The 14,806-nt window shown below is 47.7% G+C and overlaps 2 protein-coding genes across 3 annotated transcripts in view; one reads left to right on the forward strand and one right to left on the reverse strand.

The window, feature by feature from the left end:
• Positions 1–163: 163 nt before the first annotated feature.
• Positions 164–5,820, forward strand: LOC106540299 (E3 SUMO-protein ligase ZBED1). Of its 2 annotated transcripts, none has more exons than XM_014055373.2 (3): positions 164–243; positions 2,377–2,530; positions 3,714–5,820. In XM_014055373.2, the coding sequence occupies exons 2-3, from the start codon at positions 2,383–2,385 to the stop codon at positions 5,759–5,761; spliced, it is 2,196 nt and encodes a 731-aa protein (XP_013910848.2). In that variant the 5' UTR covers positions 164–243; positions 2,377–2,382; the 3' UTR covers positions 5,762–5,820. The 2 variants fall into 2 exon arrangements, with proteins under 2 accessions (XP_013910848.2, XP_087583145.1); XM_087727019.1 differs by having other exon boundaries at positions 3,747–5,820.
• A 5,045-nt stretch (positions 5,821–10,865) lies between these two features.
• The window catches only part of ZNF541 (zinc finger protein 541), a 35,126-nt gene continuing 31,185 nt past the window's right edge, over positions 10,866–14,806 (reverse strand). The window contains 3 exon segments of the mRNA XM_087727364.1: positions 10,866–11,052; positions 12,240–12,424; positions 14,445–14,626. Coding sequence (XP_087583490.1) covers positions 12,265–12,424; positions 14,445–14,626 — 342 coding nt within the window. The 3' untranslated portion in view covers positions 10,866–11,052; positions 12,240–12,264.

The following is a 14,806-nucleotide window of genomic DNA, read 5'->3' on the forward strand; positions in this document are numbered from 1 at the left end:
GCTAAGCAGGAGAAAGACAAGCTTTCAAAAATAAAAGGCAGCCTAATTGTCCCGGGAAGGAGCCCCCTCCGGGGTGGGGGGGTTGTGGGGGGGACGCTTTTAGCCCTGCTGTGAACTTTTTAGAGGAGCCCTACCGGAATCACTTCCCCCTGTAAAGGTTAGCCTGTAATCCCATTTTGCTGCACCAGGAGCTGTGAGACTGCAAAGAACTAGAGGCTGCCCTCATCTCAGGATAACAAAGGAGTGAGTATATCGCTTTACAGCCTTTGTTTTATCTCCCGGTTAAGGATGGCAAGGAATCTGGGGTGCCAAGTCGTAGGTTGCCTTTTGGTCCTTGGAAACTTTTCGCCTTGCCGTTCACACTCCCAACAGCTGCCTTTGACGCATTTGGGAGGGGATGTTTTAACGGGAAGGAGGCGGGATGGGCAGAGTGGAATCCCAGCAGCAGAAAATTCACCTGTCTCTAAGGAACCTTTTGGCTTTCCTGATGGATGGATGGATCCGGTGTGTGTGTGCGTGTGTGTTTGTGTGTGTGTGTTTGCAAGATTGGGTTGAGCCCCTGGTGGGAATTAAAACCTAATTCGCCTTGCCTCCCTCCAGATTCAAGTAGGTGTGTTTTGAAGCATCTCTTCGGCTATCGGATGAAATTGATAACGGTGAAATCGATGTCGTTGGGAGAACTCAATACAGGCAAAATAACGCATTCAAATTTGCATCCTCATTTTAAATTGTCGTCCCCAAACAAGCACGCTCTTGGCACAAGCACGATATTCGTTTATTTATTTATTTTTCTTCTTCTTCGGTGGTTGCAGCAGCATACGGAATTTTTTTTAATTTTTTTTTTGAGGCAAGTGTGCAACAGATAACAACATCGCCGTTTCCCCTACCTTGGTGCATCCTGGTTGTGCTGGATTACAACTCCCATTCATTCCAACCAGCATGGCCTTTTGAGAATGATGGGGGTTGGAATCTCTTTTATGGGTTGTTTTTAAAAAAAAAAACAACCACAGGGAAGGTTGCCCCAGCAATATGGGGCTGCAAGCTTGAATGGAATAAATTGTGTGCGATTGTGAGATTGAGAGAAGCAAGCAATGGAATAAATTGTGTCATTAATAAAACATATTAAACATACAATATATGTTTAATGTGTGTGTGTGTGTGTATATGGTTTTTTTATTTTTTATTTTTGCTGATAAATAAATAAAGGGAGACTAGTATAGATCTATTTCAAGCTATTTAGTTCTCATCAGCTAGCCATACCCTTACTGGGATTCGAACCTGTGCTGTATTGCATCTTAGGCAAACGTCTTAGCCATTAAGCCACAGGTCTCCTCCTTATCAAACAAAAAACAAACAAAAAACACACAAATATAACAAAGGCAACAGTAAAAATATTGGGTTTCTGTCGTGATGGACTCTTGTGACGAGCCGATTGACAGATGATGGAAGCAGTTAGCTTCCTCCCATAATTGGGCCTACCAGGGGTTGTGACACTAAATGTATGTATGTATGTATGTATGTATGTATGTATGTATGTATGTATGTATGTATGTATGTATGTTGCATTTGTGCTGATAAATAAATAAAGGGAGACTAGTATAGATCTATTTCAAGCTATTTAGTTCTCATCAGCTAGCCATACCCTTACTGGGATTTGAACCTGTGCTGTATTACATATTAGGCAGTTGTGTTACCCACTAAGCTAGCCACTATATTTGGGCATACCAGGGGTTGTGACGCAATACATAAAAAGACCAAAAAAAATCTGGGACAAAGAGATTTCTAAACAGTTTGGTGGTATTAATAGTCTCTCTCGGAAAAGGGTATCTGATCTTGCTGACTTAATAATTAAAAGCTGGCTGGGGAATTCTGGGAGTTGAAGTCCAAACACCTTCAAGGTACCAAGGCTGAGAGAGGCATTGCATTAAATCTGATTTCTGAATTGTCCTTTAATATAATTAATAAAAGATCCTCTCCCTTACCAGGACGCTAAGATGTTTTAGGCGATGGGTGTTGTAGTCAACAGCATGAGAACATTAAGTAGAACAAGGTTTTTTTTTCCAGGGTGAAACGAGGGTGTAAAAACCAATATAATGTAATTGAGAAATCTCTATTATTTTATATTTTAACCTTTTATACTAGCACTGGCTTACAGGCCAGTGGCTTTCCCCAAACCAAACTATGCAAAGATTCTGCTCAGAAGGTCCCAATCTTGTATAAATCCGTCATTTTCCATTTCATTCTCCTGCAAGGTGAATTGTGTGGAGTGATTTAGCCCCGTAGCTCTTGAGGACGTCACTGTGGAGATTGGATTTGCGTATTGTTTCTGATCCCGTTTTGCCCCTTTTCTCCCCCTCTTTTGATCCTCACTTTAAGACCGCAATGGAAGATGTGAGCTCCAAAAGGGTCAGCGACTTCTTGCAGAAATGCGTCAAGCTTGAGGACGACGGGGAGCCTCCCTCCAAGGAGATCTTGGAAGTTCAAAGTCTCCCTCTACTCAGTGCTCCATCCTATCCTCAGACAGTGCAAGGTATGAGAGTTTCCCCAGGAATTGCTGCACCCTAGAACGGTGTTTTTTCCAACCTTAGGACTTCAACTCCTAGGCAGCAACTCTGGGTGTTGCTCTCTTTAAGTAGATTTATTTATCTATTTCTCTATTGATTGATTAGGGTTTTTCCCCCTACCTTTACTACTTTATAAATAAGTCAAGGTGGCAAACATACCTGATACTCTTTCCCTCTCCTCCTTTTGCCACAATAATTCTATGAGGTTAGTTGAGCTGAGAGAGAGAGAGAGTGATTGGTCCAAAGTCACCCAGCTGACTTTCATGCCTAAAGAGGGACTAGAACTCCCCATCTCCTGGTGATTGGTCCAAAGTCACCCAGCCGGCTTTCATGTTTAAGGCAGGACTAGAACTCACCATCTCCTGGTGATTTCCCAAAGTCACCCAGCTGGTTTTCATGGCAAAAGCGGCACTAGAACTCACCATCACCTGGTGATTGGTCCAAAGTCACCCAGCCGGCTTTCATGCCTAAAGCAGGACTAGAACTCACCATCTCCTGGGGATTGATCCAAAGTCACCCAGCCAGCTTTCATGTTTAAGGCAGGACTAGAACTCACCATCTCCTGGTGATTGGTCCAAAGTCACCCAGCCAGCTTTCATGTTTAAGGCAGGACTAGAACTCACCATCTCCTGGTGATTGGTCCAAAGTCACCCAGCCAGCTTTCATGTTTAAGGCAGGACTAGAACTCAACATCTCCTGGGGATTGGTCCAAAGTCACTTAGCTGGATTTCATGGCTAAGGTGGGTCTAGAACTCACCATCACCTGGTGATTGGCTCAAAGTCACCCAGCTGGCTCTCAAGCCTAAAGTGGGACTGGAACTCCCAGTCTTCTGGCGATTGACCCAAAGTCACCCAGCGGGCTTTCATGCCTAAGGCAGTGATTTCTAGGCCAGCCCCTTAACCACTAAACCAACACCCTGGTCATTTGTAAAGGACAAGAGTGATTGTATCGTAGAAACTGGGAAGGGACCTAAAATAAGAATTGTCGTGAGGTCCAAGTAGCCGTATAATGAAAAGTGACGTCTGCCTTGGACGATGGGGCTCCCATCCCAGCTCCCCCCTTCCCAACCCTTTGATATGTGGCCCATTCAACTATGTTGAACCGCCAATGTTGGGGTTACTATGTCCTCTCCCCTTCCATTTTGACAGAGGAGATTTCAATGGTTTTCAATACTTGTGCAGTGCCAGCCAATCTGGGCCCCTGTGCCAGGAGGCGGCGCGAGAAAGGCCACGACGGGACCAGCACGTCTCTCTACGTCGACCGCCGGAAGTCCAAAGTGTGGAACTACTACACCAAGCTGGGCGACGCCTACGTGGAGTGCAACGTCTGCAAGAAGCAGCTCTCCTTCCACAACAGCACCACCACCATGCGGGAGCACCTGGTGCGTAAGCACAGCATCCGCGACACCCTCCTCTCGCAGCTGAAGGACGACCAGGTGCCGGAGCCGGAGTACGTGGCTCAGGAGAACGCCATCAAGCGATTCCGCCAGCTGACCCCCGAGAACAACAATCCCTACCACGCGGGGGTGACCTGCGCGGAACCCAGGACGGACGTGATTCTGGAGCTGGTGCTAGAGATGATCTTCCGGGACCTGCACCCACTGTCCGTGGTGAAGGACAAAGGTTTCGGCCTCCTCATTGGCTACTTAGAACCGACCTTCGTGCTCCCGTCCCCTGTGCAGCTCTCGAGCATGCTGTGGCATCGATACAACGTCGTCAAGCAGCACCTAGAACACTACTTGCAGACGGCTCAGTCGATTGTCCTCTGTGCCGAGTTCTGGCTGTCTCACCCCAACCAGAGGTACCTGACCGTCGTGACGAATTTTATCGATGGAGAGTGGCGGCGGGCCAGGTGCATCCTAGAAACCCAGCAGGTGCACGAGAAGAAAGCGGAGAGCAACCTGGGAGAGCGGCTGTACGCGGTCCTCACAGACTTCGGCTTGTCCAACAAATCGGTCTTCTGCATGATGCACGACAGCCTGCAGGGTCTGGAGGCCCACGCGTCCCAGCTGAAATGCGTCTACGGCTGGACCAGTCTGTGCTGCGCGGCTCACCTGCTGCACCTTTGCGTCAAGGCCGGCCTCGAGGCGGAGCAGGTGCAGGAAGCCCTGACCGCGGCTCGGAGCGTCGTCCGTTACTTCCAGCAGGACGCCAAGGCGACTTGCTCCCTCAACAGCAAACTGGAAGCCATCAACAAGACCAAGCTGAAGTTGGTGACGGACACCGGGGCTCGGTGGATAACCACCATCGAGATGTGCGAGTGCCTGCTGGACCTCAAGTGGGCCGTCATGTCCGTTTTGGAGGAGCATCCCAAGGGGCCGTCAGCGGTCCAGAATTTGGCCGACCACCAGTGGAAGCTCTTGCAGGACCTGGTGCCCGTGATGAGGACGCTTAAGATCGCCACGTCCTTCTTGCGAGAAGAGCAGAACTTCTCCATCTCCTCCCTGATGCCTTGCATCCACGGCATCGTCACCGCCATCGGGCAGCAGTCCGAAGAAGCCAGCGACGTCATCAAAACGGTGGTCAACAACATCAGGGGGGAGCTCACCCAGCGTTGGGGTATTCTGGAGGAGAGTAAGTTGCTGGAGAGCCCGGCGGTAATCGCCTCGTTCCTAGACCCTCGGTTCAAGGAGATGAGGTTCCTCAGCCCAGGTCTACGGAGCGAGTTGCACAAGAAGGTCAAGGCCATGTTGTCCCAGTTCTTCAACCCTCAGACCCCACCGACCAACCCCTTCTGGGTGCCCAACGCGGACTACAAAGCAGAGGGGAGCGAATCCGCCGGCCAGCTGGCTGCTCCTAAGGACCGAGGTTCAAGCGGACAACCTCAGAGTATGTACGACATCCTTCTGGGGAAAGACCCAACGGAGAGCATGCCCGAGATCCATCAACAGCTGGAGAACTACATCGTGGAGCCTCTTTGCAAGCGTAGCACTAACCCCTTGGACTGGTGGAAGAGCAACGAACACCGGTTCCCTTCGGTGGCTCGGTTAGCCCGGCAATATTTGGCTATACCGGTGACGGTCGTGCCGCCGGACCAGGCCTTTGCTGTGGGCGAAAGTGCGCTGGAGCACCGGAGAGGCGTGCTGGCTCCCGAAAACCTGGACCAAATTCTTTTCTTGCACCAAAATTTCGACTTTTTAGAATCGATGCGGAACCCGAACGAGAATCTGACTAAGTCTGGGCACAGCCAGTATTGAATGATTTAAAAAAAAACAAAACCAGGCGTGGGAAGAGCATAGAAATCAGCATATCCTGATGCAGCCAATACGCCGGGAAGGGAAGGAGGGAGGAAGAGGACGATCAGTTTTAGGAAAAAAACAAAGGATTAAAAGATGATTTTCAGGTCACTTTTGTCAAACTGGAATCGGGAATGAGGTCATTCTTCGGTTTAAAAACCAGTTTGCCTCCTGCCTAAGCTTTCCCTATAATGTAGAATCTCAGTGTTTCTCAACCTTGGCGACTTTAAGTCCTGTGGACTTCAACTCCCAGAATTCCCCAGCCAGCTCTGCTGGCTGGGGGATTCTGGGAGTTGAAGTCCACAGGACTTAAAGTCACCAAGGTTGAGAAACTAAACAACCGGTGTAGATTGTCCCATAAATAAGATTAGCTTTTGGTTCTATTTTTTTTTTTTAATGAGACATACAGGTAGTCCTCGACTTACAACAGTTCATTTAGTGACAGTTCAAAGTTACAGCAGCACTGAAAAAAGTGAGTTTTTCACACTTAACAACCGTTGCAGCATCCCCCATGGGTCACCTGAACAATACCCAGACACTCGGCAAGTGGTTGATGTTTACGACCGTCGCAAGGTCCCAGGGTCACGTGATCTGCATTTGCGGCCTTTCAACAAGCAAAGTAGGTGGGGAATCCAGATTCCCTTAACGGCCGTGTTGCTAACTTAACAAATGCTAGGATTCGCTTGAATCCCACCACTGCTCGGTAGGATGTGAACAGCTCAAACACAGCCCTAACTGAATTAAGAAGCAAGAGTAATACAATGCAATAGCAGAGTTGGAAGGGACCTTGGAGGTCTTCTAGTCCAACCCCCTGCCTAGGCAGGAAACCCTAGACCGTTTCAGACAAATGGCTATCCAACATCTTCTTAAAGACTTCCAGTGTTGGGGCATTCACAATTTCTGGAGGCAAGTTATTCCACTGATAGATTGTTCTAACTGTCAGGAAATTCCTCCTTTCTTCTAAGTTGCTTCTCTCCTTGATTAGTTTCCACCATTGCTTCTTGTTCTGCCCTCAGGTGCCTTGGAAAATAGTTTGATTCCCTCTACTTTGTGGCAACCCCTGAGATATTGGAAGACTGCTATCATGTCTCCCCTGGTCCTTCTTTTCATTAAAATAGACATACCCAGTTCCTGCAACCATTCTTCATATGTTTTAGCCTCCGGTCCCCTAATCATCTTTGCTGCTCTTCTCTGCACTCTTTCTAGAGTCTCAACACCTTTTCTACATCGTGGCGACCAAAACTGGATGCCGTATTCCAAGTGTGGCCTTCCCAAGGCCTTATAAAGTGGTATTAACCCTTCACGTGATCTTGATTCTATCCCTCTGTTGATGCAGCCTAGAACTGTGTTGGCTTTTTTGGCAGCTGCTGCACACGGCTGGCTCCTATTTAAGTGGTTGTCCACTAGGAGTCCAAGATCCCTCTCACTGTTACTACTATTGAGCAAGGTACCACCTTATACTGTACCTGTGCATTTCGGTTTTCTTGCCTAAATGTAGAACCTTACGCTTTTCACCATTGAATTTCATTTTGTTAGATAGGGCCCAATGTTCAAGTTTGTGAGTAGCTTTATAGGAGCGCAGGAGGAAAGGAAAGCAAACTCATGGAAACCAATAGATAGCAATAGCAATAGGAGTTAGACTTATAAACCGCTTCATAGGGCTTTCAGCCCTCTCTAAGCGGTTTACAGAGTCAGCATATCGCCCCCACAGTCTGGGTCCTCATTTCATCCACCTCGGAAGGATGGAAGGCTGAGTCAACCTTGAGCCGGTGAGATTTGAACCGCTGAACTGCAGATAACAGTCAGCTGTAGTGGCCTTCAGTACTGCACCCTAACCACTGCGCCATTTCGGCAACAACCAGTTACGATTAGTGCTTGAAAAATAACCATAATTTATAAAATGCCAGGATATATGCCTGCTTTTCAAAGTGTTTCATTTTAAATAAACTGCCCTGGAGGAACCTGGGTTTTGTTGACGTCCATAGGATACACGCTGGCTATATTGCAAGTCATAATAATGGCCTCTCGCTTTGAAAAGGTTCATAGAGATAAAACTCATAGTGCTTATTTATTCTATTTTAATCCTATTTAGCAAGTAATCAGACGCAAAGCTAAGTGTTCTGACCGAGGCTTCCCAAGAGCCTGAAGCAAACTGCTTGTCCCTTTTATTGACTGTGAATTCTGCTCATTCACATCCAGCAAAGCCTTTCAAGGGAGGATTTACGGTCACAGACCTTATCTGGCTTGGAGAGCTGCCAGGACGATATCCGCAAAACTCGGCAAGGAGTCACGAACTAATTAATTGAACTAATTGTCTCCTGCAAACTCCGCTCCCCTTTTGATCCCACTTTTATTTCCTCTGGGAGGGGCCATTCATCGCCCACCTGTTGGCCTTACTCCCAAGTCCACCCCTGTTCTTTAGCTGTTCCCTTCGTCTGGCAACTCTGCGCATGCGCACACTGGGAACAGGCTCCAGCTGTTCTTCTGCCTCACTGATCTCCGACTCTGGAGGCAGCTGATAACTGTCAGACAGCCCTGGCCCCCACTCTGCCTCCGACACAGAGCCCTCATCAGAGCCTTCCCAAGACTCCAGGACTGGCCCCTGTTCCTCCCCAACCTCCTCACTGTCCGAATCTTCTGCCAGCTCCACTGATTGGTTGCTGGCAGGCCACAACACTAGGAAAACCCAGTATCTGCCACTGTGTTTGCCTGCAGTCATACCCTAGCTCATTTCCACAGCTCTGCCCTATCAATTAGGCCCACGTCGCACACTATTTTAAAAGCGTGGCAACCCTAACGTGACTCATCTACAATGAGTGTAGATGATTAACTCTAGTTTCAGGATCTGCCAGATGCCCTCGGGGTTGTCCACAGCGATTGCAAAAGTGAATGCAGGAAGCTGGCCATAATGTAAGAAAGCATACGGCGGGGAGCAAACGTGTTTGAAATGAGTTTTATGGCTCTGAAGAGAATGTAAATAGCAATAGCAATAGCAGTTAGACTTATATACCGCTTCATAGGGCTTTCAGCCCTCTCTAAGCGGTTTACAGAGTCAGCATATTGCCCCCCAAAACAATCCGGGTCCTCATTTTACCCACCTCGGAAGGATGGAAGGCTGAGTCAACCCTGAGCCTAGTGGGATTTGAACAGCCGAACTGCTGAACTGCAGTCAGCTGAAGTAGCCTGCAGTGCTGCATTTAACCACTGCGCCACCTGGGCTCTAAACACAACGGCAGCCGATTTTCTTTTTAAAAAAAAAAAAAAAAAGTCCTGCTCTCAGGCGTGTAACTCAAAGTACGACAGGACCCCGATGGAAAGGGAGGTAAACAGCAATAGATTAGGAAGAGTCAAGTTGTGAATGCCCTTCGTATCCAATTTACTCGTCCGTTGATTGAAGATGTATTTGTAATCCTTGTTGGCTCCATTAATGGATGAAGTCAGAATAAAAGTCAGTCAGAAGAAATTTGTTATACAGTGGAGCGTCAATACTCGACTGTTTTGAATTTGGTACTTGACGTATTTTGATGGGAAAATTTTGGTCCCTGCTACTCATTGTTTTGTTTAGTATTTGATGCACAAGTTAGAACCTGTTGGTGTGGGCTGCCTTGTTGGCTCACTACCGTGTTTCCCCGAAAATAAGAGAGGGTCTTACGTTCTTTTGACCTCCGAAATAAGCGCTTGGCCTTATTTTTTGGGGGGGAGGTCTTATTATTTTTGAGGTGCAGGAAGTGGCGAGCATGGTTACCTCACGGCTGCTGCTGCTGTGTTGCAATATTTTTTGGGAAGGGCTTTTTAACACATGGGCTCAAAAGCCTGATTGGGCTTATTTTCTGGGGGTGGGTCTTATTTTGTGGGAAACAGGGTACATTATTCCTTATGGGGAAAAAAATGTTTAGTAGTCACCATTTTTGGTACGCATTATGCCCCCCAGAAAGAATTAACGATGAGTGCCAAGATACCACTGTAAACCACATTCCCCACAAAATTAATTTAGGATGATGTTCCATACTTTTTTTCCTCTTCCCTATATGGGCGTGTCACTTATGCAAAATCATTGTGCAATAAACCAAGAGGAGGTGAACGAGATAAGCACCCAGTCTATTCACCCAGGTGAATAGATTCAGTGGATAAAATAAAGAAAATAATTCCATTCGTCTGTCTAGTGTTGTTACTGGGCAGTGCTGAGCTTTATGTAAAATTATATTGACTAGGTACGCAAAGAAGCCTAGCAAAATACAGGTAGTCCTCGACTTACAACAGTTCATTTAGTAACTGTTGAAAGTTACAATGGCACTGTGGTTGGATCCGGCCCACGGGGTCATCCAGGAGAATGTAAGGGGCCGGCCGTGTCACTTCAGCCCAGTCTACACAATGCGAAGAGGAAACATAGCAGCAGTTTGGGGAGTGGCATCAAGCTGGCCACACCCACCTAGTTGTCCATGCCCAGTGGGTGGCATCAAGCTGGCCATGCCCACCCAGTTGTCCATGCCCAGTGAGTGGCGTCAAGCTGGCCATGCCCACTCAGTTGTCTATGCCCAGTGAGTGGCGTCAAGCTGGCCACGCCCACCCAGTTATCCATGCCCAGTGAGTGGCGTCAAGCTGGCCATGCCCACCCAGTTATCCATGCCCAGTGAGTGGCGTCAAGCTGGCCATGCCCACCCAGTTGTCCATGCCCAGTGAGTGGCATCAAGCTGGCCGTGCCCTCCCAGTTGTCCATGCCCAGTAAGTGGCGTCAAGCTGGCCACGCCCACCCAGTTTGCCCATGCCCAGTGAGTGGCATCAAGCTGGCCACGCCCACCCAGTTGCCATGCCCCCCCGGGGGCCCCCGAGGTCAACCACAGCCCTGATGCATCCCTCAATATAAATTGAGTTTGACACACCTGCTCCAGACTTTTTGTTTCCTGGTCTGGTCTACCTGGTAGGGCTAATGGATTCTGATCTACACGCAACAACAGAGACCCCCATTCTCTCTGGATTTCCGACCATTTGGATCGGAGCTAGCTAACCAAAGAATAAATCCAGAAAGCCGTGGCAAGTGTTTTGGTTGCAAAACCCAATTTAATAACCAACGCTGAGGGCATACAAAATAACAAGAACAGATCACTTTGGCACTATAGAGTGAATCAAAAAGCAGATGTACAATATCCGTCACAGAAAAAAGATACGAAATACAATGGCAATTTCTCCCTGATCGGTCTACTTTATCCTCCTCCAAAATGAAAATAGTAATATTAACAGAACTCTACAAGACACTGGGGAGGGATGGAGGGGGGGGGGGAGAGAGAGAGAGAGAGAGAGAAAGAGAGAATTAGAGTATCATAACATTTGAACTGAACAAGATATGCAACAAAATACGCCAGGCAGAGGATGTGATTTGCAAGTTTAAATCAACTGTTAAAATTACCTGTTAAGGTTATACTTTCAAATCTGGAAGTTAGTCCTCTGAATCAGCCCGTTTTGTACGGAGCCCCCATAAAAACCTGTCTAGTTCGGAGGATTACGTTCCAGAAAACAATTCTTAAAACGCGCCCGATCAGGAGATCTTGCGCACGCTTAATAAACATACTTCTACGCCTTTGTATCTCAAATTTAATGCAGTCTTAATTCGTGAAGTCACATAGGGTGGAATAGGAATATCGTCCCGATGCGATAGAACGTTGAGTTTTTTTAAAGAAATTTAATCTGTACTGGTACAGAAACTTCCCCCCCACCCACCCACCCCAAAAAATACCTTTAATACAAAGGGTTAAAGCTGACAATCGTTAAGTTGATCTGTAAGATGCTGTTAATTCTCTTTTTGTTTCTATCGCAACAAATACGGCGAATGCTTCTTGGAACAGAGATGATAGGGGAGTCTCTCTGGGTTAAAATATACGCGACGAACCGCTGGAATCAACAGTAGTTCGACCATCTTCATTTTCCCCTTATTTCTTGTAAATTTTACGAGTCTTCCCCTTTGTCAGCTTGTCTTAGAGCAGGGGGGGTCCCCAAACTTGGCAACTTTTAAGACCTGTGGACTTCAGCTCCCAGTGGGGTTCTGGGAGTTAAAATCCGCAAGTCTTAAAAGTTGCCGAGTTTGAAGACCTCTGTCCTAGAGTTGAACGCAGAAGCTGAAGACATGATCGTGTCAAACCGTACGGTGAACTTAAGCTACTTGTAATGAAGGATGATGGAGGAGGGTGGGGTTCTTAAAATTCTTAAGGGCACCCCTGTGCCATCCAGGATGCCAACTCCTGGCCTTCAGTACGATAGTAGAGGGAAGAATGAACTTTGCAGATGTTAAGCTGGCCTCTCCCTTGCTAACTCAAACCCAGGTACGTCAAAACTCGTCTTTAACTATTGTGGGAGTGTTAAAACATAATTTTTACAAGAAACCTGATTTTTTTTTTCTTCCCCCTCCCCCTCCCCTGGTATCCGGTAGTTTTAACAGCATTCTTACCCCCGAAACTGCTCCATTCCCAGTTTTACCACTGGAGGAAATTCATGTCCAAGCTTTTCTCTTCCTTCTTGGGTTCGTTTTTCAAGTGCTTTATGGGCCACTTAATTTTTATCATTGGTTCCATTTGTTCCTGGAGTCGATGGCGCTTCATGTGGGCGTTCCGACTTTTTATCTTGTCAAACACCCTGGAGGTAGACCAGAGGCAGGACTCTTCAGTTGCACAGTCCTCTCCCTCTCTTTCTCCCTCCTTCTCTCTCCCTCCCTCCTTCCCCCTCTCCCTTTCTATCTCCTTCCTTCTACCTTCCCTCTCTCCCTCATTCTCTCTCTCTTCCTCCCCTTTCCTATCTCTCCCTCCCTCCTTCCCTCTTTCTCCTTCCCTTTCTACCCTTCCTCCCTCTTTCTCTCCCTTCCTCCTACCCTCTCCCTTTCTCTCTCGGTCCTTATCTCTCCTTCCTTCCTTCCTTCCTTCCTTCCTTCCTTCCTTCCTTCCTTCCTTCCTTCCTTCCTTCCTTCCTTCCTTCCCTCTTTCTCCTTCCCTCTCCCTTCCTCTTTCCATACTTCTCCCTCCCTTCCTCCTACCCTCTCCCTTTCTCTCTCCATCCTTCTCTCCCTCCCTCCTTCCCTTTCTCCTTCCCTCTCCCCATTCCTCCCTCTTTCCCTCCCTCTCCCTCCCTTCCACCTTCCCTCTCCCTTTCTCTCTCCTTCCCTATCTCTCTCCCTCCTTCCCTCTTCTCCCTTCCCCCCTCTTTCCCTCTCTTCCTCCTTCCCTCTCCCTTTCTCTCTCCTTCCCTATCTCTCTCCCTCCTTCCCTCCCACACACAAACACAGAGAAGCAATTATTATCAGCCAGTGAAGGCAAACACTAGTAAACGGTGCCAGATACACAACACACGTAACACCACTTCTACATGAGCTGCATTGGTTACCGGTGTGTTTCGGGGTGCAATTCAAGGCGCTGGTGGTTACTTTTTAAAGCCTCGCATGGCTTGGGACGGTGGTGCCTGAGGGGTCACCTTTGCCCAAGACCCTCTGCTCATCCAACTAGATCGAGAGGAAGGGCCATGCTGCAGATCCCGTCGGCCACAGAATGTCGGGGACAAGATGAAGGGTTCTCCATGGAACATCCTCCCTTCAGAAATTAAGAGTGGCTCCAACCCTGTTAAGCCCCCTTTTTTTTAAGGTCCCAAAAACCTGGCTGCGTTCTGGAGTTTGAGATGCTGAACCTGCTAAGTTTCCCCGCTGTTTGGTTAACTGGCCAATTGTCTTGGCTGCTCTGTATATTTATTTTGGATATCTTTATTGCTTTAAAATGTTTTCACCATTCCAAATGTAATGGTTTTTTTTTTTAATGATAAGCCACCCAAAGTCATTGACAAAGATGGGAGGCTGTAGAATGAATGAATGAATGAATGAATGAATGAATGAATGAATGAATGAATGAATGAATGAATGAATCATCATCCCTTGCAGGATGGAGTCTGGGCAACTGAATGGAGCTATTTACTGGCCCGATGCCCTTCCCTGTCGCCAATGCGGAGTTACATTCAACAGATATATTTTCAATGTGCCCAGAGAGAGAAATATCTGCCTCTACCTAGGAGCGAACCCACAGGCTCCTGATTTGAGGAGAGAGCTCCACGTTTAGGCCACTGCCCTACTGGAATGAATGAATGAATGAATGAATGAATGAATGAATGAATGAATGAATGATGAATGAATGAATCATCATCCCTTGCAGGATGGAGTCTGGGCAACTGAATGGAGCTATTTACTGGCCCGCTGCCCTTCCCTGTCGCCAATGCGGAGTTACATTCAACAGATATATTTTCAATGTGCCCAGAGAGAGAAATATCTGCCTCTACCTAGGAGCGAACCCACAGGCTCCTGATTGTGAGGAGAGAGCTCCACGTTTAGGCCACTGCACTACTGGAATGAATGAATGAATGAATGAATGAATGAATGAATGAAAATGAAAGTAAAAATAAAAGAATATAAAACAAAACAGGCTCTCTCTTTGCTCCAGCTTTTTCTGATGCGCGTGGACCAACGGCCATCAGAGGAAGGCAAAAGCTTTCTGAGAGGCCACAGCAAATGAGCCTAACGGGTAAAACATGGAAGCGGGGAACTCCTCCTCCGGAGATTTAAGCATTGTCACCGAACACGATCGCGAAACGTCAAAAGAGAGCAAATAAACGGCCGTACTACCTGGCACACTCCTTACAAGGGAAGACCCCCTGGCCGCCTGTGCTTCTCGGGGCATCTAGGCTGTCCTTCTGGCCGCCGGCTGGGCTGAAGGCACCAGGCGCTGCCTTTTTGTAATTCCTCGATTTCGGCTTATTCTCCTGTTCAGGCAGGTGGCAGTGCCGCTTCTTGGGGCTGCAAACCATCTGCAAGTCACGAAAGATCCACGTGTTGGTTTGATTACAATTCGCTCGTTTCCCCAATGACAAAAGCTGCTACTTGAGCCGTGAAAAGCGCCATCGCCGCAAACTAGCCAGTCGGGTCCGTAGAAATCAAGAGGTTCCCCAAACCGGGCACCTTTTAAGACTAGTGGACTTCAACTCCCA

The sequence above is a fragment of the Thamnophis sirtalis genome, unplaced genomic scaffold (assembly GCF_051295495.1).
Source record: "Thamnophis sirtalis isolate CommonGarterSnake01/CBP01778 unplaced genomic scaffold, rThaSir2_p1.2 scaffold_13, whole genome shotgun sequence".
Lineage (NCBI taxonomy): Eukaryota > Metazoa > Chordata > Lepidosauria > Squamata > Natricidae > Thamnophis > Thamnophis sirtalis.

What these genes read in the sequence shown, in the direction of transcription:
- LOC106540299 (XM_014055373.2), top strand. Translation starts at nt 2,383, where the DNA reads ATGGAAGATGTGAGCTCCAAAAGGGTCAGCGACTTCTTGCAGAAATGC. An exon ending in CTATCCTCAGACAGTGCAAG is followed by an intron (nt 2,531 to 3,713) that starts GTATGAGAGTTT and finishes CCATTTTGACAG; the next exon opens with AGGAGATTTCAATGGTTTTC.